The sequence below is a fragment of the Camelina sativa genome, chromosome 2, assembly GCF_000633955.1.
Source record: "Camelina sativa cultivar DH55 chromosome 2, Cs, whole genome shotgun sequence".
Taxonomy (NCBI): domain Eukaryota; kingdom Viridiplantae; phylum Streptophyta; class Magnoliopsida; order Brassicales; family Brassicaceae; genus Camelina; species Camelina sativa.
This window is the reverse complement of record NC_025686.1, coordinates 21927732-21951334: the sequence shown is the minus strand read 5'-3', so window position 1 is coordinate 21951334 and position 23603 is coordinate 21927732. Positions and strand designations below refer to the sequence as shown.

The 23603-nt window shown below is 39.3% G+C and overlaps 10 protein-coding genes and 1 long non-coding RNA gene across 12 annotated transcripts in view; 6 read left to right on the top strand and 5 right to left on the bottom strand.

The window, feature by feature from the left end:
* The window catches only part of LOC104732264 (fasciclin-like arabinogalactan protein 1), a 3269-nt gene extending 1959 nt beyond the window's left edge, over positions 1-1310 (top strand). The window contains exon 2 of the mRNA XM_010451806.2: positions 400-1310. Within this exon, the coding sequence (XP_010450108.2) occupies positions 400-1032 (633 nt within the window). The 3' untranslated portion in view covers positions 1033-1310. The remainder of the gene's footprint in view (positions 1-399) is intronic.
* On the bottom strand, positions 1398-3218 carry LOC104732207 (putative pectate lyase 21). Its single transcript, XM_010451744.2, has 3 exons — positions 2383-3218; positions 2133-2271; positions 1398-1820 (listed from the first exon to the last, which is right to left on the bottom strand). The coding sequence occupies exons 1-3, from the start codon at positions 3180-3182 to the stop codon at positions 1596-1598; spliced, it is 1164 nt and encodes a 387-aa protein (XP_010450046.1). The 5' UTR covers positions 3183-3218; the 3' UTR covers positions 1398-1595.
* LOC104732232 (protein TIC 20-v, chloroplastic-like) lies at positions 3652-10313 on the top strand. The gene is made up of 2 exons (XM_010451775.2): positions 3652-3737; positions 9617-10313. The coding sequence occupies exons 1-2, from the start codon at positions 3696-3698 to the stop codon at positions 10202-10204; spliced, it is 630 nt and encodes a 209-aa protein (XP_010450077.1). The 5' UTR covers positions 3652-3695; the 3' UTR covers positions 10205-10313.
* On the bottom strand, positions 4930-6839 carry LOC104732214 (putative pectate lyase 21). Its single transcript, XM_010451754.2, has 3 exons — positions 5915-6839; positions 5665-5803; positions 4930-5352 (listed from the first exon to the last, which is right to left on the bottom strand). Exons 1-3 carry the CDS (start codon positions 6718-6720, stop codon positions 5128-5130), a joined length of 1170 nt encoding a protein of 389 aa, XP_010450056.1. The 5' UTR covers positions 6721-6839; the 3' UTR covers positions 4930-5127.
* On the top strand, positions 7182-7955 carry LOC104732222 (protein TIC 20-v, chloroplastic). The gene has a single exon (XM_010451765.2). The coding sequence runs from the start codon at positions 7217-7219 to the stop codon at positions 7844-7846; it is 630 nt and encodes a 209-aa protein (XP_010450067.1). The 5' UTR covers positions 7182-7216; the 3' UTR covers positions 7847-7955.
* Positions 8011-13703, bottom strand: LOC104732249 (inactive beta-amylase 4, chloroplastic-like). 2 transcript variants are annotated; one of them, XM_010451788.2, is made up of 10 exons: positions 13367-13703; positions 13037-13165; positions 12632-12878; positions 12107-12327; positions 11949-12026; positions 11709-11868; positions 11331-11584; positions 8670-8739; positions 8369-8437; positions 8011-8278 (listed from the first exon to the last, which is right to left on the bottom strand). In XM_010451788.2, exons 1-10 carry the CDS (start codon positions 13579-13581, stop codon positions 8126-8128), a joined length of 1596 nt encoding a protein of 531 aa, XP_010450090.1. In that variant the 5' UTR covers positions 13582-13703; the 3' UTR covers positions 8011-8125. The 2 variants fall into 2 exon arrangements, with proteins under 2 accessions (XP_010450090.1, XP_019092156.1); XM_019236611.1 differs by lacking the exons at positions 13037-13165; positions 13367-13703 and having other exon boundaries at positions 12610-12815.
* On the bottom strand, positions 10369-10823 carry LOC104732242. Its single transcript, XR_758758.2, has 2 exons — positions 10727-10823; positions 10369-10636 (listed from the first exon to the last, which is right to left on the bottom strand). It is a non-coding gene; the product is annotated as an uncharacterized LOC104732242 (long non-coding RNA).
* On the top strand, positions 15893-16726 carry LOC104755400 (agamous-like MADS-box protein AGL82). Its single transcript, XM_010477777.1, has one exon. The coding sequence runs from the start codon at positions 15893-15895 to the stop codon at positions 16724-16726; it is 834 nt and encodes a 277-aa protein (XP_010476079.1).
* Positions 16881-18221, top strand: LOC104755391. The gene has a single exon (XM_019232223.1). It carries the CDS (start codon positions 17446-17448, stop codon positions 17833-17835), a length of 390 nt encoding a protein of 129 aa, XP_019087768.1. The 5' UTR covers positions 16881-17445; the 3' UTR covers positions 17836-18221.
* On the top strand, positions 18624-21683 carry LOC104732196 (cleavage and polyadenylation specificity factor subunit 6-like). Its single transcript, XM_010451734.2, has 2 exons — positions 18624-20990; positions 21224-21683. The coding sequence occupies exon 1, from the start codon at positions 18860-18862 to the stop codon at positions 20975-20977; it is 2118 nt and encodes a 705-aa protein (XP_010450036.1). The 5' UTR covers positions 18624-18859; the 3' UTR covers positions 20978-20990; positions 21224-21683.
* Positions 22222-23603, bottom strand: part of LOC104755381 (DNA ligase 1-like) — a 22805-nt gene continuing 21423 nt past the window's right edge. Inside the window, exons 5-8 of the mRNA XM_019231159.1 lie at positions 23255-23487; positions 22928-23028; positions 22806-22836; positions 22222-22696 (exon numbers count right to left, since the gene is read on the bottom strand). Coding sequence (XP_019086704.1) covers positions 22500-22696; positions 22806-22836; positions 22928-23028; positions 23255-23487 — 562 coding nt within the window. The 3' untranslated portion in view covers positions 22222-22499. The remainder of the gene's footprint in view (positions 22697-22805; positions 22837-22927; positions 23029-23254; positions 23488-23603) is intronic.

The window sequence follows — 23603 nt, the reverse complement described above, 5'->3', positions numbered from 1 at the left end:
AAAAAAAAAAAAAAAAAAAAAAAAGTCAAAAGGTGTTTGAACTGTTTGGTTAATTAATTCGAATGACTAATAATGAGCAAATATAGTCATAGTCTTGATTACCTCAATTATCGCAACATTATTTGGTTACTTTTCCAATTCATTTTCAAATTATGAAACCTAATTCTATAACCTATATATATTTTCTTTAAATGGTTCATCTTTTCAAATATGAAAAAGTAGCAATAATTTGTCCTACTAACTCACTAGTCACTAGCCATTATAATTGAGAGTAGCTACTAAAGTTTCAAACTCCACTATCTAAATTAAGTCAACTTCAAGATCTGAAGAGATATCTGACATAATGCATCAGGTAGAAAAATATAATGGGTTTTGGATTTGTGTTTATTGTTGTAACAGGAGAGTTTAGAAGGAGGCATGACAGTGTTCTGTCCAGGAGATGACGCAATGAAAGGTTTCTTGCCCAAATACAAGAACTTGACAGCTCCAAAGAAAGAAGCTTTCCTCGATTTCCTCGCCGTCCCAACATATTACTCAATGGCGATGCTCAAATCCAACAACGGTCCAATGAACACACTTGCCACAGATGGAGCTAACAAGTTTGAGCTTACTGTACAGAACGATGGAGAGAAAGTTACGCTCAAGACAAGGATCAACACTGTCAAGATCGTTGATACTCTCATCGACGAGCAGCCTTTGGCTATTTATGCCACGGATAAGGTTTTGTTGCCTAAAGAGCTTTTTAAGGCTTCGGCTGTTGAAGCTCCGGCTCCTGCTCCAGCACCAGAGGACGGTGATGTTGCGGATTCTCCAAAACCAGCTAAAGGTAAAGGGAAAGGGAAGAAGAAGAAGGCTGCACCGTCGCCTGATGAGTCGGGTTTTGGTGACTCGGATTCGCCTGCGGAAGGGCCTGATGGAGAGGCTGATGATGCGACCGCTGATGATGCTGGTGCGGTTAGGATCATCGGAGGAGCTAAGGCTGGTTTGGTGGTGAGCTTGCTCTGCTTGTTTGCTTCTTCTTGGCTTCTATAGTTCCACTTCTTGTTTCTTCTATGTTCTTTTGTGAATCTTTATTTATGGCTTTTGGGGGAAGTAAATGAGGATTATTTATTTCCCCCCAATTATTGAGTTTTTTTTTCTTCTTCTTTTTTAATTTTAAAAATTGGTTGTCGAATTAAATTTAGTCGGTAGTTTATATATTTTGTGTGTTCTTGTTTCACGTGTTTGTTTAGTTTATGATGTAACGAATGGGTGTTGGGGAAAACTTAATACTCTTTATCTTCTATAATGATACTCTCTTGGAAGTCTAATTTGGATGTGTCACATTCCATCCTATAATCTAATATGTCTGCAACTTAGTGTTTTGCTTTGCTCCATTGAAGATTAGACCTTGTAACAGTGGAAAATAGCATATCCAATAGCTTGTGTTAACACTTAATACACGCACATTTACCAACTTTTGAATTTGGTAAAAAAATTGACAATCGAATTCAATACAAATCCTATGAGCTAGAATAATAACCACAACAAGAAGGTAAAAAAAATAAAGAAGAAGGGACAATACTAGAATTTGGTCACAACCTTATGTTTGTGTTTTAACAAGGTTGGTCAGTTACGCAACTAAGAACACCTACTGATGGATGTATGGCCTTGAGAAGTGAAGCTGGTCGAGCTACTATACTCGACATTTTCGCATAGGTTGGAGAATCCTCGTTCCCTGACGGTGTAAAGAAAGCGCCGTTAACCATTTCATCTCCTTCTGATTTCCAATTCCATTCCATCCATTCATCGTCTCCATTTACACTCTCTCGCTTTGTAACCTGTGTATAGGAGGACATGTGAGTTTTAGAAGTATGTAGTGGTAAACATTTTGGTTAGAACTAGTCCATACGAGGAACAAAAAAACACATAAAAATCAAATTAATTTTGAAATAAAACTCCTCAAACCATAACAAGTGGTAATAACAATTCTGAAACATTAATATTAAGTTGAACAGTTGAATATGGTTGATAATTAAAGCAAACAGTTGAATTAATTTTTAAAAAATCAGTTGATATGGTTAAATTATACTAATTGTTATGTTAAAAACGCTCATAGTTTTGTGGAGCACATGTCACGAACGTGTACGTACCTCCTTGGTGAACTGATTATCTGAAGCTATGAAAACATTTCCTTGGCTAAAGATGGTTGGATTAGCACTTCCACCAATAGCATACATCTTCCACTCCCTATAAATGTTATTCACTATGTGAAAATATCCATGCCTGCACCTACACACATTATAGCTCCATTAAATTTTACAATCAGTACTTTCTATATACATAAATATACATTGGTATTTTTAACTTATATAAATTTGATAAGATTGTTGTACTAGTTACCTCGGCATTCTCTGGACAAGTCCTTCACCAAAATAGTTAAAGGCGATCGTAACTCGCATATCCTGATCACCCGAAAACTCATCACTATGACCCAAAAGCATGACTTCATTATGATTCAACATGTAATTATTCGAAATCGTTATATCCGTGGATCCATTCACCGCATCAATAAGCCCATCGTAACATCTCTCTAACGTACAATGATCAATCCAAATATCCCGAGACTCGAATATCGAGATCCCATCTCCATCCGAGTATCCTCCCAACGTAGTAGGTACACAATCGTGTATATAAAGATTGTTTATAATTATATTACTAACTTTATATAAAGTTAAACACGGCCCGTAACCTATTTGCACGTTGTTTCCTCTACCGTCAATGGTTTTATACGATGCTACTTGGAGATCTTGTTTTAGTTTAATTACCATGTCTCGATCAAAAATAATCCATAGAGGTTGATCTTGTGTTGCACCGTACCGTAGCGTACCTGGAGATGGGTTTAGAGGATTGTCGTCTCCTGAATCAGTTACCGTGTAGTACTCGCCAGCTCTACCGCCTATTGCATCGCGTCCGAATCCAACCGCGCAATCCGCGAGGTTTCTGCGGTTGTCCTTCCACTTCTCGTCGCATCTCCAGCACTCGTCGATTACATTTCCATTTGCTGATGAGCAAGAAGACTCTGTTGAGTTTGACGGCACTGATGTTGATAGTTGCCTAACGATTGGCGGTTTAGGAACAGCAAAGGCAAACGCATAAGAAACGTTTAAGAAAAATAAGAAAATTGTTAATACAATTGACATTTTATTGTGTTAAAAAGAGGTTAGAAATTACTAACAGTTTCACTATGAAGAACGTTATGTTTATAATTTGTTCAAATATATATATGCAAGCGACAATTAAGTGCGCTACAAAATAAATACGGAGGTAAGTTAATTAGGTGAAAATTGAAGGGATTGGGTCCAATACATTACGAAGACATTACGCCGTTTTATACCGGTGGATTTGATTTTTATAAAACAAAAACTATAACAATAACTGAGGCTATTAAATTGTTGTTTACCTCATTTATACTAACTACGTGCCGTTTGAAAAGAATCGTTAACATGTCATGTAGTTTATACTTTGTGTCCTCAAACAGCACACATGGCTGCCGCATCGTGCGTCTGTTTCGTCCGTTAAAATGGTAAGAAGACGGCACACATTTTAAAGCCACAACATATAAACAGCGTGAAGTTTAGTTTATTTTATCCTCTCATCCTGTTGTGTTTAGCTCTCTTCCTGTTTTGTGTGAAGTGAAACAGAAACAGAGCAAAATGGCAATATCTCAGCTTTTTGCTCCATTGCCATCTCTCACCGGAACTCTAACCCTAACCGGTCGTCGTTCTTTACTCCCTCTAAACCCTAATACCCAATTCCCAAAATCTAGACTTTCCAAGGACAGAGCCGCCACACTCGTACTCCAATCCAAGGGTGATGATTCCGTCGACGCATCAGATCGGATTATCTCAGCCGTCTGTTACTTCTACCCATTCTTCGATGGGATTCAATATGGTAAATTCATCATCACACAGTACCAACCTTTCCAGATTCTCATTCAACCTTTGTTTCCTGCCATCAGGGCTTTCAAGAGCTTCCCTTTCAATGGGTTTCTTATCTTCATCACTCTCTACTTCGTCGTCGTGAGGAACCAGAATTTCAGCAGGTACGTTAGGTTCAACACGATGCAGGCGATTGTGCTTGATGTCCTGTTGATTTTTCCGGATTTGCTTGAGAGGAGCTTCAATCCAAAAGATGGGCTTGGTTTAGATGTGGTGATGAGTTTGGACAGCACTGTCTTCCTCTTCTTGCTTGTCTCTTTGATATATGGATTCTCTGCTTGCTTGTTTGGTCTCACCCCCAGGTTGCCCCTTGTTGCTGAGGCTGCTGATAGGCAAGTCCTTTGATGCAAGAACAAATTATATGTTTTGTATGTAACACATATGCTGTGATTGTAACTTTCTCTGTATTGGATCTGATTCTGATAATCAAAACATACAATGTAACTTTTTGATCCATTGAAAAAGGTTCCTACAAGAAAGTTGACAAATAAAGAATAGAAAGAGAGATATCATATAACAATTCTTGATTTTGATTAGTTCTCCTCATCACATATCTGAAAAAGCAATATGGTGAGGAAAGATCAATTCTGTAACAAAAGACAAACACAACACTCNTGAATCTTTATTTATGGCTTTTGGGGGAAGTAAATGAGGATTATTTATTTCCCCCCAATTATTGAGTTTTTTTTTCTTCTTCTTTTTTAATTTTAAAAATTGGTTGTCGAATTAAATTTAGTCGGTAGTTTATATATTTTGTGTGTTCTTGTTTCACGTGTTTGTTTAGTTTATGATGTAACGAATGGGTGTTGGGGAAAACTTAATACTCTTTATCTTCTATAATGATACTCTCTTGGAAGTCTAATTTGGATGTGTCACATTCCATCCTATAATCTAATATGTCTGCAACTTAGTGTTTTGCTTTGCTCCATTGAAGATTAGACCTTGTAACAGTGGAAAATAGCATATCCAATAGCTTGTGTTAACACTTAATACACGCACATTTACCAACTTTTGAATTTGGTAAAAAAATTGACAATCGAATTCAATACAAATCCTATGAGCTAGAATAATAACCACAACAAGAAGGTAAAAAAAATAAAGAAGAAGGGACAATACTAGAATTTGGTCACAACCTTATGTTTGTGTTTTAACAAGGTTGGTCAGTTACGCAACTAAGAACACCTACTGATGGATGTATGGCCTTGAGAAGTGAAGCTGGTCGAGCTACTATACTCGACATTTTCGCATAGGTTGGAGAATCCTCGTTCCCTGACGGTGTAAAGAAAGCGCCGTTAACCATTTCATCTCCTTCTGATTTCCAATTCCATTCCATCCATTCATCGTCTCCATTTACACTCTCTCGCTTTGTAACCTGTGTATAGGAGGACATGTGAGTTTTAGAAGTATGTAGTGGTAAACATTTTGGTTAGAACTAGTCCATACGAGGAACAAAAAAACACATAAAAATCAAATTAATTTTGAAATAAAACTCCTCAAACCATAACAAGTGGTAATAACAATTCTGAAACATTAATATTAAGTTGAACAGTTGAATATGGTTGATAATTAAAGCAAACAGTTGAATTAATTTTTAAAAAATCAGTTGATATGGTTAAATTATACTAATTGTTATGTTAAAAACGCTCATAGTTTTGTGGAGCACATGTCACGAACGTGTACGTACCTCCTTGGTGAACTGATTATCTGAAGCTATGAAAACATTTCCTTGGCTAAAGATGGTTGGATTAGCACTTCCACCAATAGCATACATCTTCCACTCCCTATAAATGTTATTCACTATGTGAAAATATCCATGCCTGCACCTACACACATTATAGCTCCATTAAATTTTACAATCAGTACTTTCTATATACATAAATATACATTGGTATTTTTAACTTATATAAATTTGATAAGATTGTTGTACTAGTTACCTCGGCATTCTCTGGACAAGTCCTTCACCAAAATAGTTAAAGGCGATCGTAACTCGCATATCCTGATCACCCGAAAACTCATCACTATGACCCAAAAGCATGACTTCATTATGATTCAACATGTAACTATTCGAAATCGTTATATCCGTGGATCCATTCACCGCATCAATAAGCCCATCGTAACATCTCTCTAACGTACAATGATCAATCCAAATATCCCGAGACTCGAATATCGAGATCCCATCTCCATCCGAGTATCCTCCCAACGACCGTTTAGTAGGTACACAATCGTGTATATAAAGATTGTTTATAATTATATTACTAACTTTATATAAAGTTAAACACGGCCCGTAACCTATTTGCACGTTGTTTCCTCTACCGTCAATGGTTTTATACGATGCTACTTGGAGATCTTGTTTTAGTTTAATTACCATGTCTCGATCAAAAATAATCCATAGAGGTTGATCTTGTGTTGCACCGTACCGTAGCGTACCTGGAGATGGGTTTAGAGGATTGTCGTCTCCTGAATCAGTTACCGTGTAGTACTCGCCAGCTCTACCGCCTATTGCATCGCGTCCGAATCCAACCGCGCAATCCGCGAGGTTTCTGCGGTTGTCCTTCCACTTCTCGTCGCATCTCCAGCACTCGTCGATTACATTTCCATTTGCTGAGCAAGGAGCTGTTGAGTTTGACGGCACTGATGTGGATAGTTGCCTTACAATTGGCGGTTTAGGAACCACAAACGCAAACGCAAACGCATGAGAAACCTTTAAGAAAAACAAGAAAATTGTTAATACAATTGACATATTTGTTGTGTGTTACAAAAGAGGTTAACAATTTCACTATGAACAACGTAATGGTTATAATTTGTTCAAATATATATGCAAGAGACATTTAAGTGCGCTACAAAATAAATACGGAGGTAAGTTAAATTAGGTGAAAATTGAAGGGATTGGGTCCAATACATTACGAAGACATTACGCCGTTTTATACTGGTGGATTTGATTTTTATAAAACAAAAACAATAACGGAGGCTATTTAATTGTTTACCTCATTTAACACAACTACGTGCCGTTTAAAGAATCGGTAACATGTCATGTAGTTTAGACTCTGTGTCTTCAAACAGCACACATGGCTGCCTCATCGTGCGTTTGTTTCGTCCGTTAAAATGGTAAGAGGACGGCACACGTTTTAAAGCGTAAACATATAAACAGCGTGGAGTTTAGTTTATTTTATCCTCTCATCCTGATGTGTGTTTAGCTCTCTTCGTGTTTGTGTGAAGTGAAACAGAAACAGAGCAAAATGGCAATATCTCAGCTTTTTGCTCCATTGCCATCTCTCACCGGAACTCTAACCCTAACCGGTCGTCGTTCTTTACTCCCTCTAAACCCTACTACCCAATTCCCAAAATCTAGACTTTCCAAGGACAGAGCCGCCACACTCGTACTCCAATCCAAGGGTGATGATTCCGTCGACGCATCAGATCGGATTATCTCAGCCGTCTGTTACTTCTACCCATTCTTCGATGGGATTCAATATGGTAAATTCATCATCACACAGTACCAACCTTTCCAGATTCTCATTCAACCTTTGTTTCCTGCCATCAGGGCTTTCAAGAGCTTCCCTTTCAATGGGTTTCTTATCTTCATCACTCTCTACTTCGTCGTCGTGAGGAACCAGAATTTCAGCAGGTACGTTAGGTTCAACACGATGCAGGCGATTGTGCTTGATGTCCTGTTGATTTTTCCGGATTTGCTTGAGAGGAGCTTCAATCCAAAAGATGGGCTTGGTTTAGATGTGGTGATGAGTTTGGACAGCACTGTCTTCCTCTTCTTGCTTGTCTCTTTGATATATGGATTCTCTGCTTGCTTGTTTGGTCTCACCCCCAGGTTGCCCCTTGTTGCTGAGGCTGCTGATAGGCAAGTCCTTTGATGCAAGAACAAATTATATGTTTTGTATGTAACACATATGCTGTGATTGTAACTTTCTCTGTATTGGATCTGATTCTGATAATCAAAACATACAATGTAACTTTTTGATCCATTGAAAAAGGTTCCTACAAGAAAGTTGACAAATAAAGAATAGAAAGAGAGATATCATATAACAATTCTTGATTTTGATTAGTTCTCCTCATCACATATCTGAAAAAGCAATATGGTGAGGAAAGATCAATTCTGTAACAAAAGACAAACACAACACTCGTGACTGTTTTTACATATCTGCACTCATCTGTCTAATGAAAGGGACAAAGTTGTTCCAGTTCTCGACCCTAAAGATCTTCTCATTCATTCTGCAAAATGTAAACGATCTTAGAGTGTCCCCATTCGGTTGCACACAGTTCTCTCGTATTTGCCTTAGTCCCATCTGTAGCAGAATTCATTCAAATATCAACGGTTAATAATCAAACACTTTGACCTCATCGTAAAAGGACTACAGAATGTGCAAATCTCTCACCTCATCAAATCTTTCGCTTGTGTTTCTGCCAGTCACATGTAGTGTCCACTTCTTCGAAACATCGTGTATCTAGCAGAAAAAAGTGACAATGTTGATCAGTCCATGTTGATTGTCTCAATCAGGAGAAGCTAATATTGCAGCATAGATATAACAGAGAAACTAGACCAGTTTGGAGTGTATCAATGGAAGTAAATAGTGCTACAACACTGAACGGTCTAACTACAAGGAACATACATAAATCTTCACATCAACAATTGAACATAATTGGATTCTAGATCAAAAGTTAAACGAAAGAAAGTACCTGTCTACGCAATCCTTCAGGGCTGCAAAGATATTTCTCAGGTGTTTCACTGTCTGCCATATCTAAACAGCTGGAAAAGATATGAGAGATTCATCCCGTCAGCAACACAGAACCATGCAGCTTCGATGAATTATGTAATTAGTAAAAGAAAACTTAAGAAGAAGGTTCTTACGGGATATGCAGAGCAGCACCATGGCGAGACAAGACAGAAGCTACAGGGTCATAACCATCCCTGAGGGCAGTATTGTAATAACCTGCAGTTAGTTCAGCAGGATGTGAAGATGTCTTATACCACCAATATATTCCACCAATTTTTGCAACCAGCATTACAGAGCTTTTCTCTTCTTCCTGACGTCTCCGCAAAACATCGGCTGCCTTTGCAAGAATAGCATCAGCATGACAAATCAACTTCCCACTGTACCATTCCTATAAATGAAAAACAGCTGTTATTTATAATCCAACCTACTAGCCACTTTTGCTGAACAANTGAAGGGATTGGGTCCAATACATTACGAAGACATTACGCCGTTTTATACTGGTGGATTTGATTTTTATAAAACAAAAACAATAACGGAGGCTATTTAATTGTTTACCTCATTTAACACAACTACGTGCCGTTTAAAGAATCGGTAACATGTCATGTAGTTTAGACTCTGTGTCTTCAAACAGCACACATGGCTGCCTCATCGTGCGTTTGTTTCGTCCGTTAAAATGGTAAGAGGACGGCACACGTTTTAAAGCGTAAACATATAAACAGCGTGGAGTTTAGTTTATTTTATCCTCTCATCCTGATGTGTGTTTAGCTCTCTTCGTGNGGTTGCACACAGTTCTCTCGTATTTGCCTTAGTCCCATCTGTAGCAGAATTCATTCAAATATCAACGGTTAATAATCAAACACTTTGACCTCATCGTAAAAGGACTACAGAATGTGCAAATCTCTCACCTCNGGAACTCTAACCCTAACCGGTCGTCGTTCTTTACTCCCTCTAAACCCTACTACCCAATTCCCAAAATCTAGACTTTCCAAGGACAGAGCCGCCACACTCGTACTCCAATCCAAGGGTGATGATTCCGTCGACGCATCAGATCGGATTATCTCAGCCGTCTGTTACTTCTACCCATTCTTCGATGGGATTCAATATGGTAAATTCATCATCACACAGTACCAACCTTTCCAGATTCTCATTCAACCTTTGTTTCCTGCCATCAGGGCTTTCAAGAGCTTCCCTTTCAATGGGTTTCTTATCTTCATCACTCTCTACTTCGTCGTCGTGAGGAACCAGAATTTCAGCAGGTACGTTAGGTTCAACACGATGCAGGCGATTGTGCTTGATGTCCTGTTGATTTTTCCGGATTTGCTTGAGAGGAGCTTCAATCCAAAAGATGGGCTTGGTTTAGATGTGGTGATGAGTTTGGACAGCACTGTCTTCCTCTTCTTGCTTGTCTCTTTGATATATGGATTCTCTGCTTGCTTGTTTGGTCTCACCCCCAGGTTGCCCCTTGTTGCTGAGGCTGCTGATAGGCAAGTCCTTTGATGCAAGAACAAATTATATGTTTTGTATGTAACACATATGCTGTGATTGTAACTTTCTCTGTATTGGATCTGATTCTGATAATCAAAACATACAATGTAACTTTTTGATCCATTGAAAAAGGTTCCTACAAGAAAGTTGACAAATAAAGAATAGAAAGAGAGATATCATATAACAATTCTTGATTTTGATTAGTTCTCCTCATCACATATCTGAAAAAGCAATATGGTGAGGAAAGATCAATTCTGTAACAAAAGACAAACACAACACTCGTGACTGTTTTTACATATCTGCACTCATCTGTCTAATGAAAGGGACAAAGTTGTTCCAGTTCTCGACCCTAAAGATCTTCTCATTCATTCTGCAAAATGTAAACGATCTTAGAGTGTCCCCATTCGGTTGCACACAGTTCTCTCGTATTTGCCTTAGTCCCATCTGTAGCAGAATTCATTCAAATATCAACGGTTAATAATCAAACACTTTGACCTCATCGTAAAAGGACTACAGAATGTGCAAATCTCTCACCTCATCAAATCTTTCGCTTGTGTTTCTGCCAGTCACATGTAGTGTCCACTTCTTCGAAACATCGTGTATCTAGCAGAAAAAAGTGACAATGTTGATCAGTCCATGTTGATTGTCTCAATCAGGAGAAGCTAATATTGCAGCATAGATATAACAGAGAAACTAGACCAGTTTGGAGTGTATCAATGGAAGTAAATAGTGCTACAACACTGAACGGTCTAACTACAAGGAACATACATAAATCTTCACATCAACAATTGAACATAATTGGATTCTAGANGTTTCCTGCCATCAGGGCTTTCAAGAGCTTCCCTTTCAATGGGTTTCTTATCTTCATCACTCTCTACTTCGTCGTCGTGAGGAACCAGAATTTCAGCAGGTACGTTAGGTTCAACACGATGCAGGCGATTGTGCTTGATGTCCTGTTGATTTTTCCGGATTTGCTTGAGAGGAGCTTCAATCCANATATTTCTCAGGTGTTTCACTGTCTGCCATATCTAAACAGCTGGAAAAGATATGAGAGATTCATCCCGTCAGCAACACAGAACCATGCAGCTTCGATGAATTATGTAATTAGTAAAAGAAACCTTAAGAAGAAGGTTCTTACGGGATATGCAGAGCAGCACCATGGCGAGACAAGACAGAAGCTACAGGGTCATAACCATCCCTGAGGGCAGTATTGTAATAACCTGCAGTTAGTTCAGCAGGATGTGAAGATGTCTTATACCACCAATATATTCCACCAATTTTTGCAACCAGCATTACAGAGCTTTTCTCTTCTTCCTGACGTCTCCGCAAAACATCGGCTGCCTTTGCAAGAATAGCATCAGCATGACAAATCAACTTCCCACTGTACCATTCCTATAAATGAAAAACAGCTGTTATTTATAATCCAACCTACTAGCCACTTTTGCTGAACAATACTCAAGATCATAATAATGCGGATATGATAACAGAATTGCCAAAATATGATATGAGAACATACTAGAAAGAAACGACCATAGTCAGAGAGAAAGCTATCATTGCCCTCCTCAAAAAAGGGAACACCAGAGGGAAAGCTGTTATAGCAGCCAGTATCTGGAGGATCTCTGCCTCCCCATTGAGGTTTGCCTTCTTGGGATGCCACTGCCATCAAATCTTCCATCCTAAACCAAGTAGTATAGTTCGCAATCTGTAAGTGTATTTCGCACAGGCAAATAATTTTTTTGAATAAAGAGTCACTCACATGTACTTGTCATGACATTGGAATTCACCAATTCCAGGGAATTTCCATCTCCCATCTCCAGAAGGATGTGCAGGATATCTGCCAGAGATTCCATGTCAGAAACTTCTCTTATAGCTATTGTGGCTTATGTAAGGTAGTCCACAGAAAATAAGAAGTACCTAAGCTCTCCCGATGGACCAAGACCTACACTTATTTCTTCAATCACATTCCCAATATACGCTTCAAATTTTGTAGAAAAACTGAGCATAAAGTCCTCATAGCATTGGACAGCAGTACGGCCACCGAACAAAGGAAGTTGATCGACTCCAAGTGTGAGATAGTCATTGTTGGAAAATCCATTTTTATCTCGATAGTATATATCCTTATTGACGTCTCCAATCTGGAAATTATCAAAGGAAAAGCTACTGAGTGAAACTATATTAGTATATTACTAATGCAACAAGCAGATGTACAAATTCTTAACAACGGAAAGCAATCCCAGCGCCAATATAATCAAGTAAGCATCCGTGATTATGTAACAGAAATCAAGATTCTCCATAACTTTCACCATAAAAAAAAAAGACAGCTATCAGTTCTCAACCTCAGGAATATTCAAAGAAAGAAGTAAAATCCGACTCAGACAACCTTTGCTATGTTAACAGCAGACAAATAACTAAAATACCTTTAATTCTAACAATACAAACCTCTCGGATCCAGAGTGGAAGACTGATACCTCCTTTCCCACCAAACAAGTGCATATTTGAGTGAAAACAAAGAGAAACATGTAACTTCAACCCTGCCTCAGAAATCAGCCTAAAGAGCTCTTCATACAGTGACCATTTAAACTCAAGAGGACAGAAACGCTCTACGATCCCCCACCAAACCTCCACTGCGATTCCATGAACGCCAGCTAACTTGAGTGCCTTGAGAGAAACAGTTAAAGCCTTGAGCCTGAAACAAAAAAACAGATAGAAAAATTCATTACCTGATTGTCATCAAGAGAATGAAAAATAAATAAGGAACCAAAAGAAGAAACTACACTCGTATCGTTCTGAAAATGGAATACTACTATATTTCATACCATGTAAGGTAATATAAAGAAACATAACCTTTTAATCTTTGGGCACCCAGAATCATCAATTCCAAATGTATCAATCGGCATCATCACGAAAACTGGAACTCTCTTGTGCCTTGATGATACCAATACAAACGATCGTGATTTCTCTCTAGCATCCATGCTATTATTCATGTTCATCAACAACAACTAAAAAATCGATTAACGAATCACTCAAAAAAATCCAATCCAATCCTACTCGCGAACAACTAGTTTCTTCCCCAAACTGATTCCAGTAAAGAATCGTCCACGGTTCTAATCGCTTCCATTTTCCTTGAATTTAGCAGCGACCGAGTGAGAGAGAAAAGAGAGAGAAACAAATTACCTAAAGATTCGGCTGTTTCCGTTGACGGAACGGAGCTTAGTGATGAAACGGCCGCGTTTGAAAGGAGGAATCATAGAAACGCTACGGAAAAAGTTACGATTACGCTTCATTCTCTGCTCGAGGAAACAAGATTTCAAAGAAAATCCTCCGGGATGGAAGAAATTGCGGCCGGATACTCCGCGACAGCCACATCCAATAACTCCAGTCTCCGCCATTTTCGTCTTCTTCTTCTTCTTCTTCTTCTCCTTCGTCGGAGATATTTCTCAGATGGTTTTAGATGCGGAGGAAAAAGAGACGGAGATGGAGTACTCAAAACGCAAAATTTTTATTTCTCTTTTTTTTTTTTAACGACACAAGATTTATTTGGGGCTCTTTATATAAATGAAGAAAAATATTAACTTTTCATAATTCATCTTTGACCCCTCTACTTTTCTTTAACTGCCTTCCTTTGTGAATTTGTTTTCCAAAGCTTTTGTAATTGACCCCATTAGTATTTTACTTATGATTTGTACCCCATTAGTATNTTTTTTTTTTTTTTTTTTTTGTGCACCACCCCATTAGTATTTTACTTTGATTTGTACTCCTTAATTAGACACCACGTGGCTATAAATAAATTATAGGTTATCCGCAGTAAAATTACCATAAGTAAATAGTATTAAATAACATTGAATTGAAACAAAATTGTATGAGGACTTTTTTTTTGGTATGATCAAAATATGAGGACTTGACTAGCATGCATATACACACATACTCAAAAGATGGTAAAAGTTTTATTATAATCGTAAATTTATTGACTATAGGCTTTTAAGAAAGGAAGAAGAAAAAAAACTATATATTGAATTTACAAATTTTCTGACGTGGAAACATCTTGACCCTTAAGTGGATAAGAGCATTGTAAAAATTATCCATTACAACATTATCCCATGCTACTAGCAATCATCAAACATTGCTTACCAATTGTGGTGTGTTTTGGGGCTTTTTTGGTAATCGGAAAATGTCTTCACAGGTACAATTATTTTCGGATGCATTGTCATATATATAGAGTAGTAGATCAAATTAAAATCATGGGTCCACTGTCCACGATATGTCACGTTTCACTCTTGTACTCATCAAGTTGGCAAAACTTATGTTTATCGTAGCTGATTTATTCGAATACGTATGTATGTGTAAACATTACTATAATGTTTGTAATGAGTTAAAAAGACTGTCAAATTTTGGTATGCAAGTCTTGAGTACCCTGGAAACATGTGGGTTGGATTTGGATCAGTCAAAGTGTCAAACATGTAAAAAAAAAAAAAAAAAAAATATTATGTATAACAATTACTTTTACGTATATATATGTAGGTGGTTTAAATTACTTACTGCATCGAATTAAAACTGCATGGGACATTTTTCACTTTTTAGTGTTGGGGCTGTGTTCTTGTTTGCACGTTTTAGCATGAGCAACATACATGGTCATGGCTAGGATATACATACGTGAAAGAAACGAGATATGTCTCTTTTCTTAACATCGAAGCGAATGGATTTAGAAGCTGATTTATCTCTCTCCGGCATGAAATGAATTAAAGAACCTAAACCGTCTTTATAAAAAAGAATATTTAAGAAAGACACTAATTAATTCGCCCAAATCACAAAAATCAGAATCCTCTTTCTTGATCATGCTAATAATTATATAAAATTTACCTTTTTATTGAACTCTTATCCCTTTTTGTGAACATGGAAATTAAAGATTTGTATAGCCTCATCCTCTTTAATACTACTCGGAACAAATGGAAAGAAATAAGATATCAGCATTGCTACCGCAATTTAGGGACCGGAAACAATATTTGGGAATAAACCATATATTCTTTCTTTATGTTTGTGTGTAATATATATAAACACAGAAAGAGGAACTCCATTGTTAAATCAAGAAACTTCAGAAAGTGGAGAGGGCTATTCGAGAAGGTACTTCTATGCGTTTCTTTTAACCATTTTTTATTTACTTTACTTTTATATAGCTATGTGGTTTCCATATAACTGTACTTTATTATACGTGTTTTAGCGTATTTGGATTTGGAATTAAGCACTAAAAGTTTTGAGGGCTCTGTTTGTTCTGTGGCTTCGATTGATTCACGTAGTACAGCCCATATTTTTATACCGCGTTCTTCACATATGCTGTTATCTTGTTCACAATTCACATGGTGGTAGTTTATTACTGTTAATTAGTTCCAAATGTATGACTATTAGTGAAAATTTTGACGAAATTAAAAAATGATATGAATCTTTGTTCACAAACTACACATGTAAGTCCGACACTGCTATATGAAATGTTAATAATTTGAAATCTAAAAGCTATGAGTTAAAATTTATAATTGACGACAAAATGCTACTATTCTTGTACTCTAGTGCTTTCGTTGCAAATGTTTACAATTTTTGTATATTTTGGTGAATGATGATATGTATATTAGTATTTCAATTTACATGATTATGAGCTGTTGTTGTTTTTATTCCTTTTTTTTGGCTATAGATTAAAACCAAGGTAACTGGATGGGTCGAAAAATGGTAAAGATGGAGAAGATACCGAACGAGAAAACGAGGATAACGACTTACAAGAAGAGGAAAGCATGTTTGTATAAGAAAGCCAGTGAGTTCTCAACACTCTGCGGCGTGGACACTTGTCTCGTTGTATACGGCCCGAGCAGAGCAGGGGACGAGATGGTCGCTGAGCCCGAGTTATGGCCAAAGGATGAGAGCAAAGTCCGTGAAATCATAACCAAGTATAGGGACATTGCGTCAAGCAGCTGCACCAAGACTTACACCGTGCAAGAATGCTTGGAGAAAAACAACACCAAGGTGGAGAATTCGAAGACAGCGACCAAGTATCAACCATGGGACAAGCAGCTCGACAAATGTTCTTTAAACGAACTCTACGCGGTTTTCATGGCTGTGGAAAACAAGATTCAAGAGGCTACGAATAAGAATCAAACATTTCCTGACAGTACTTCTTGGTCTCAAGAGCAACTTGGTTTATCCGGTTACAATCAGCAATGTCTTGAACAGTTTCAGTTGTTTCCGATGCCTACTATGGAGCACAACGAGTTCTCTTTTTTCCCTTTCAATAACCAAGTTACCTCAACTAAGACAGAAGTACCTTCCTTCTCACATGGAGCAGAGCCGATGATAACTAACGGGCAAACATTCTTTTACGGGAGTTGTTCAGATAGTCCATACGGTCCGCTGGTGCAGAGGACAGCTTACATGGAGCCAATACAATGGGGTTTAGGAAACAGTATGTTCAACGACATGAAGCAGTTTCCAGAGTATCCATTCCGGTTTGCACAAAATAATGACTTGGAGGATTCAAGTAAACATCCTATGTGAGACATGTCATCTTGTTACTTTCTTTTAAACGTTGGCTGGATTATTCCAAGTGCTTGATGAACTTTTGTAATTCAAGTTTCTCTATTAGTTTGGGTTTTTCATAATTTTCTAATGGAATAAGAAAATTAAATTTTATGGAAAAATTATACTCCATATATATGGCTCTACTGATATCAATGAACTACTACAATAATTGTCAATACAAAACAACAAGCATATAAATTTCCCTAACTAGAGTTACAGTCTGACAAAAAATTTACTACGTTAGAACCAAAGTGGCTCCTACGATGAGCAATGTGCATAGCAGATCGTGTTGAATGGATTTAGAAGCCGACTTGGCTCCTGCGGGAACTTCAGCAGTTTCTGGCGCCAAGTTTGCCGTCGCCGGTGCAGAACTATTTACCGGACCTCGCCCGTAAGGAAATATATCCGGCGTATTCGCTGGTGTTGATGGAATACCAGGGATTGTTACAGGCGGTGTTGCTGAAGTCTCTGGAGCATCGGCTGAGACTGGTGGTTGGTTTGATGGTGCGGTGGCGGAAGATACAAACGAGGTGGTGGGACTAATCGTCGGAGGGGAGATTGGAGACTTCACTGGAATAGTAGCGGGAGGGGAAAGAGGGGAGGTTGCGGGAGTTGAGACAGGAGCCGTGGCGGTAGTCGGAGTGGAAACAGGGGAAGTCGCCGGAGATAAAACAGGGGATTTCAAAGGAGTCGAAATGGTTCGAGATGTAACAGGGGAAGTCGCTGGAGATAAAACAGGAGATTTCAAAGGAGACGAAATGGTTCGAGATGTAACAGGGGAAGTCGCCGGAGATGAAACAGGGGATCTCGAAGGAGTCGCAATGGTTCGAGATGTAACAGGGGAAGTCGCCGGAGATGAAACAGGGGATCTCGAAGGAGTCGCAATGGTTCGAGATGTAACAGGGGAAGTCGCCGGAGATGAAACAGGGGATCTCGAAGGAGTCGCAATGGTTCGAGATGTAACAGGGGAAGTCGCCGGAGATGAAACAGGGGATCTCAAAGGAGTCGCAATGGTTCGAGAAGAGACAGGGGACGTCGCCGGAGTAAAAACTGGGGATTTCGATGGAGACGGAGCGGTGGTCTGAGAAGGGGAAGTCGTCGGAGTAAAAACAGGGGATTTCTCCGGAGTCTGCATAGGCAAACTTTGCTTCGTCGGAGATTGCGCCTCTGGAGAGTTTTGTATTACGGGAGGATGTAAAGTAGGCGTATGGGAAGGAGACTTCGTCGGAGATATAAAGCGATGAGATTTTGACGGAGGATGTTGTTTCACGGCGAGTCTCGGAGACTGAGCGGGTGCATTCTCCGCTTGTACATTACCATAAACAGAAATTAAAAAGACAAAAATAGGAATTACAACGAAGCGATGCATCGTGTATCTTGTTTTGTGTTTTGATTCTGGTAATGAAAAGCAACAATCCAAATTGTTGTGTGTGTTTGATTCTCTGTTCTGAGTTAAATGAGTGTTCGCAAGTTTTGGTTAATGGATTTATAACAGAGAGAATAAAATAATACTAATAAACGAAACGTCGTGAATCGTGATATTATGACCGTTGGTGGCGCGGCGCCTGTGTAGTTACCGGCTGTAGGAAGTGAAGTAGCCGTTAAACCGGTTGTAACCGGTTACTAAAAGACGACATGAAGTTTAGTGAAGGGAAAGGTCGTCAGACTATACGTGATGTTTGTTTGGAAGGTTGTCGAAAGTCATACTGGGTCTTGTAACTAAGCCCATTAAAAAGAAAAGCTAGCCCATTTGTTTTGGATTTACACGTGTTCTCTTCGCTTAAAAAGGGCTCTACAATACGCACGGTGCACGATAGAGAAATTAGTTGGATTCCATCGAGAAGGAAATAAAATGTTTTATTTAATTGTAAAAAGAGAAAAATAAATAATAAGAAAAATTCACAAATCTGCCGGATTAGGGTTTCTAAGCCTCTCTCCGTTTCTTGCTTCCGGGGGACAAAAGTCTCGTCTTCTTGAGATTGTTCATGTTTCGAGTGAGAGCGTAAAGCTTGTGGGTATTCTGATTTGAGAATCGGAAAAAGAAAGGAGCTTTCTTTTAACATCACCTGGAAAGAGAGAGAGAGAGAGAGAGAGAGAGAGAGTTTAAAGATGGATGAGGGAGATGGGAGAGATCAGATGGATCAATTCCATCAAAACGAGGCGATATCTGCCGTAGCTGACGACGGGTTTATGGCGGAGGAAGAGGATGATGATTATGAGGATCTTTACAACGACGTTAATGTTGGAGAAGGGTTTCTTCAGTCTGTGAAAAAGAGCGACGAAGCGGGATCTAGAAACGACGAGGATAAGGCGAAGGTTGGTATCGATGGGGAAGATAGGGTTGAACCGGGTTTGGGTACGCCCGAAGCTGAGGTTTCGATACCGGGTTTGGTTGGTGAGAGCGTTGTTAAAGAAGGAGAAGGAGAAGCAGGAGGAGGAAGTGGTGGTACTGATGTGGTAGTCGCTTCTAGTGGATATGGAGCTCAAGAGGTTAAGGTAAGCGATGTTAGCCAGGAGATTCCTGATGGAATTGGTGCTGGTACTGGAGGAGGGCTTAGAGTTGAGTTAGGGCCAGCTGCTACTCGGGCAACTGATCTTGAGGTTCCTAGAGGAAATAACATTGCTCAGGGTCTCTTGCCGCCACCACCACATGTGTTAGGAAATAACGAGAATTTGATGAGACCTGTGATGGGTCATGTTAATGGTGGGACTCTTCCTGGACCTGGTATTAGCATGGTTGGGAACGGAGGTAATATAGCTATGCCTGGTGTTATTGGCGGGGGAACTGGTGGAGGAGGCAATGGGACTTTTCTTTTCGTTGGGGATTTGCATTGGTGGACAACTGATGCTGAGCTTGAGGCAGAGTTGTGCAAGTATGGTGCTGTGAAGGAGGTTAAGTTCTTTGATGAGAAAGCTAGTGGGAAGTCGAAAGGGTATTGTCAAGTAGAGTTCTTTGATCCTATGGCAGCTACAGCTTGCAAAGACGGGTTGAACGGTTATGCATTCAACGGCAGGCCTTGTGTTGTTGAGTATGCGTCTCCGTATTCTGTTAAGAGAATGGGAGAGGCACAGGTGAATAGGACCCAACAGGCACAATCTGTAATTGCACAAGCTAAGAGAGGAGGGCCTGCTGATCCTCCGAGTAAACCTGTCGTTGCCAACAACAACGCCGCTATTGGCGGGAATTTCCAAGGTGGGGAAAATAGAGGATTTGGTAGAGGTAATTGGGGTAGAGGCAATGCTCCGGGTGGTAGAGGACCTGGTGGTCCAATGAGGAATAGGCCTAACGGGATGGGAAGAGGTTTGATGGGTAATGGTGCTTTTGGTCAGGGCATGGGTACAGGGCCTCCTATGAATATGATGCATCAACCAATGATGGGGCAAGGGTTTGAACAAGCTTTTGGTGGACCTATGGCCAGAATGGGAGGCTATGGAGGATTCCCTGGGGCTCCAGGTCCACCGTTTCCTGGGCTTTTATCTTCTTTCCCTCCTGTAGGAGGAGTTGGTTTACCTGGAGTGGCACCTCATGTGAATCCAGCGTTTTTTGGACGAGGGATGCCGATGAATGGAATGGGAATGATGCTTAATGCTGGTGTTGATGGAGGGCATAATATGGGAATGTGGGATCCTAATAGTGGAGGATGGGCTAGTGGTGAAGATTTGGGTGGTGGAAGAGCTGCGGAATCGAGTTATGGAGAGGAAGCTGCATCTGATCATCAGTATGGAGAGGTTAATCACGATAGAGGTCGTCCAAATCCTGTGAAAGATAAAGAAAGAGCTTCAGAAAGGGAATGGTCTGGTTCATCTGATAGAAGGATTCGTGAGGATAAAGATGCTGGTTATGAAAGGGACATACCAAGGGAGAAAGATGTTGGTCATGGTTATGAGATGCCAGAGAGAAGGCACCGTGATGATAGAGACACTGGTCGTGAGCGTGAGAGGGAACATCATCATAAGGATCGTGAACGCTCCAAAGATCGTGAGCGAGAACGTGAACGTGACAGAGAAAGGGACAGGGAGAGGGATCGTCATAGAGAGGGATCGTCACAACGATACGGTGGTGATCATCGTACTAGACACAGGGACGAACCTGAACATGATGATGAGTGGAACAGAGGTCGGTCATCCAGAGGACACAGCAAATCACGGTTGTCTCGGGAGGATAACCATCGCTCAAGATCAAGGGATGCTGATTATGGGAAAAGAAGGCGGCTTACTACTGAATAATTCTCGGATAAAAGTAAGTAGTTGATTCTAATGGTATCTTGCGTTCCTTTGTATCGTAAATTCTACCATTCTTTTTGATGTTTTGCTTTAAGTTTTTCTGACTAATAGTTAGCTGTCTTGAAGGACATATCGTTGTCTCATTGTCTAAACTGTAATGTATACTCAAGTAGATCAATGGTTTATACTTTGTTCTCTTTGCTGACTAAGGTTTCTGCTGTCTTCTTATATGTATAACGTTATGGGTAGATTGACTTTTGAGAGCTCCTGCGAAACTATAATGGAAGAAAAGGAAGAAAAGGATGAAGAAAGAAGACCTCAGGGAAAGGCAGACTCTTGTCACAGAAAGAAGTCTCTCACTGGTGAAATCTCTTCTTCAACTCAGCTTAGTTACCTAGAAGTGGAAAGAAACTTGGCAAACGTTTGCCTTCTTTAAGTTATTAGACACCTTACCTTTTGCCATTGTTATGTGAAACTTCTAAAGACCAGTGTGTTGTGGTGATGTTTTGGCCTTTCGGGTTTCCATCCATTTGTGTTTAGATGTTCTTATTTTAACTGTTTCTGAATTTGTTGTTCTGTAGTTGTATTAGTTACAGCCAAAATAGTTAGCCTGGCCAGTGTTACTGATCTTGTTTCTCCATGTTTTAGCCATTTGGGCTGTATTGTATGTATCTATCATATTGTAAGCCCTTCATCTGCCTTAGGATCATCAGAGATGTGCATCCTTTGGGATTGTGTTGTTGTGATTTCCAAAAGTGATGTAGTAGATCATTCTTTTGTGTTGTTGTAGTAGAGGGAATCTGGCAGCTCCTTGTTCAAGTTTGTACATAATAGAAAGTCATATTTCTCCATGTTCATGTTCTTTTTTGTGGAAGTTTGTGTAGAGCTATTAACACATCCTCATCAATGACATACAGATCCTATTTTCTTCATTAGCACTGGCCAAGTTGGTTCTTCCTTGTTCTGTTGTGCTCTTTAGATATTGCTTAATTTCATTAGAATAGGTTTCTTTTGAGTATGCATGCTCTCTTTATGTTCATGTTTGTTTGGATAAATTATTCTTTTGGGACCTTCTTTCTAGGCAATCTATCACAAGTTTACATACTCGAGCTTGGTTTAGAATGATTGAAAAAAAAAAAATCATTAATATCAGCATCAATGGCCTCCCTTACTCTTTAATCAAGCGAGATAGTCAAAGTATTAAAGAATCGAGGGAAGTTAACAAATGTCTTTAGAAGGTAACCCAAAAATCAAAAGGGTGTTTAAATGGGCCATGAATGCTAAAGGTGCTTATGTTTTAATTGTATACACAAACAAAGCTGCTTATCTGATAACATCTAACTTCTGGTCTTCCTCTCTCTCTGACTCTACCATAAGTTATACAAAAAAAAACCACAATTCAAGACCAAAAAACAACCAACATATTACATTCTCTGATATATTTGCCTAATGACTGAAGATAGGCAATGGAGGAGAGAGAGATGCGGTTAAAATAGCAGCTAGACTAGATTTATGTGCTTTGTGATCAGGCTTTAACCTCCTCTGCACCACCAGATCCTCCAGCTTTCTCTTTCACTTTATCTTCTTCTTCCTCCTCATTCTCGGCATCCTCTTCTTCTCCTTCCTCATTATCGGCCTCTTCTGCTAGCTTTTTGAGCTCATCTTGGATCATCAGCTTAATAGATGATTTTCTTGAGGTGAGATCGATTTTGAACTTTTTATCTGAAAGACAGGTGAAAACAATGCACTTTAATCAAACAAACCAGCAAGAATAAGCAAGACCATCAGTGAAGAAAACAACTGCCAGGAAACAATCCCATCTGGTATTTACCAAGTCGCTTGAGGATGTCAGTGAATGTAGCCTGTCAGAAAATGAAAGCATTAATTAGATATCTTCTAAACTCAATTACTATAATTTCATGAAACAGATTTTTCATGGTTTAAAATCCTCACTGTGTTGAAGTCGACCCCTTTCAAGATATCAATAATTGCATTTTTCAACTCTTCATCACTAGGCTCCTTGGTTTTGTCTTTCCCTTTTCCACCTCTTTTGCCTATTAGCAGATAAAAAAGAATGACAAACACGGGATAAAACAGTGTCAGACAAAAACTAAGAGGCTGTAAAATATCGGTTTAACTTCTGCAGTATAAGACCACGCATTAAGATTTCTCAAGCTTCTGACTAATCAAGCATTAAGATTTCTCAAGCTTCTGACTAATCATGTACTCATATATGCTTTATTAATAATGAGAGATTTAGAAAGCATGGTATGACCAAACCTGGTTTCTCTTTTGATGCAGATTTTGAAGGCGCCGAGGACTGCTCCTTCGCCGGTTTCTCAGTCTTCTTCCTCTTTGAGGATGCCTTTGGACTTGTATCACTGTCGTCATCACTCTTTTTCCTTTTACCTCCTGAGCGCTTCTGAGTAGCTTTCTTTGGTGGACTGGATTTCGCAGAGACTGCAGTTTTCTTGCTTCTCGATTTCCCTGATGATTCTTTCTTTTTAGATGGAGTCCTAGAAACACGTTTCTTCTTTTGAGTTTCTTCCTCTGACTCCTCCTCAGATTCAACTTTGTCCTCACTTTCAGAAGGCTGAGGCGCCTCGTCCTCAGATTTATCAGGAATCCC

Excerpts from the sequence above, each read along its gene's own strand:
- LOC104732232 (XM_010451775.2), top strand. The coding sequence starts at position 3,696 with ATGGCAATATCTCAGCTTTTTGCTCCATTGCCATCTCTCACC.
- LOC104732249 (XM_010451788.2), bottom strand. The coding sequence starts at position 13,581 with ATGGCGGAGACTGGAGTTATTGGATGTGGCTGTCGCGGAGTATCCGGC. Across the intron at positions 11,869-11,948 it reads CAATGTCATGACAAGTACAT|GATGGAAGATTTGATGGCAG; the intron begins GTGAGTGACTCT and ends TACTTGGTTTAG. Across the intron at positions 8,279-8,368 it reads CAAGCGAAAGATTTGATGAG|ATGGGACTAAGGCAAATACG; the intron begins GTGAGAGATTTG and ends ATTCTGCTACAG.
- LOC104732214 (XM_010451754.2), bottom strand. The coding sequence starts at position 6,720 with ATGTCAATTGTATTAACAATTTTCTTGTTTTTCTTAAAGGTTTCTCAT. Across the intron at positions 5,804-5,914 it reads CTTGTCCAGAGAATGCCGAG|GTGCAGGCATGGATATTTTC; the intron begins GTAACTAGTACA and ends TAATGTGTGTAG. Across the intron at positions 5,353-5,664 it reads ATAATCAGTTCACCAAGGAG|GTTACAAAGCGAGAGAGTGT; the intron begins GTACGTACACGT and ends TCCTATACACAG.
- LOC104732196 (XM_010451734.2), top strand. The coding sequence starts at position 18,860 with ATGGATGAGGGAGATGGGAGAGATCAGATGGATCAATTCCATCAAAAC.
- LOC104732222 (XM_010451765.2), top strand. The coding sequence starts at position 7,217 with ATGGCAATATCTCAGCTTTTTGCTCCATTGCCATCTCTCACCGGAACT.
- LOC104755400 (XM_010477777.1), top strand. The coding sequence starts at position 15,893 with ATGGGTCGAAAAATGGTAAAGATGGAGAAGATACCGAACGAGAAAACG.
- LOC104755391 (XM_019232223.1), top strand. The coding sequence starts at position 17,446 with ATGGTTCGAGATGTAACAGGGGAAGTCGCTGGAGATAAAACAGGAGAT.
- LOC104732207 (XM_010451744.2), bottom strand. The coding sequence starts at position 3,182 with ATGTCAATTGTATTAACAATTTTCTTATTTTTCTTAAACGTTTCTTAT. Across the intron at positions 2,272-2,382 it reads CTTGTCCAGAGAATGCCGAG|GTGCAGGCATGGATATTTTC; the intron begins GTAACTAGTACA and ends TAATGTGTGTAG. Across the intron at positions 1,821-2,132 it reads ATAATCAGTTCACCAAGGAG|GTTACAAAGCGAGAGAGTGT; the intron begins GTACGTACACGT and ends TCCTATACACAG.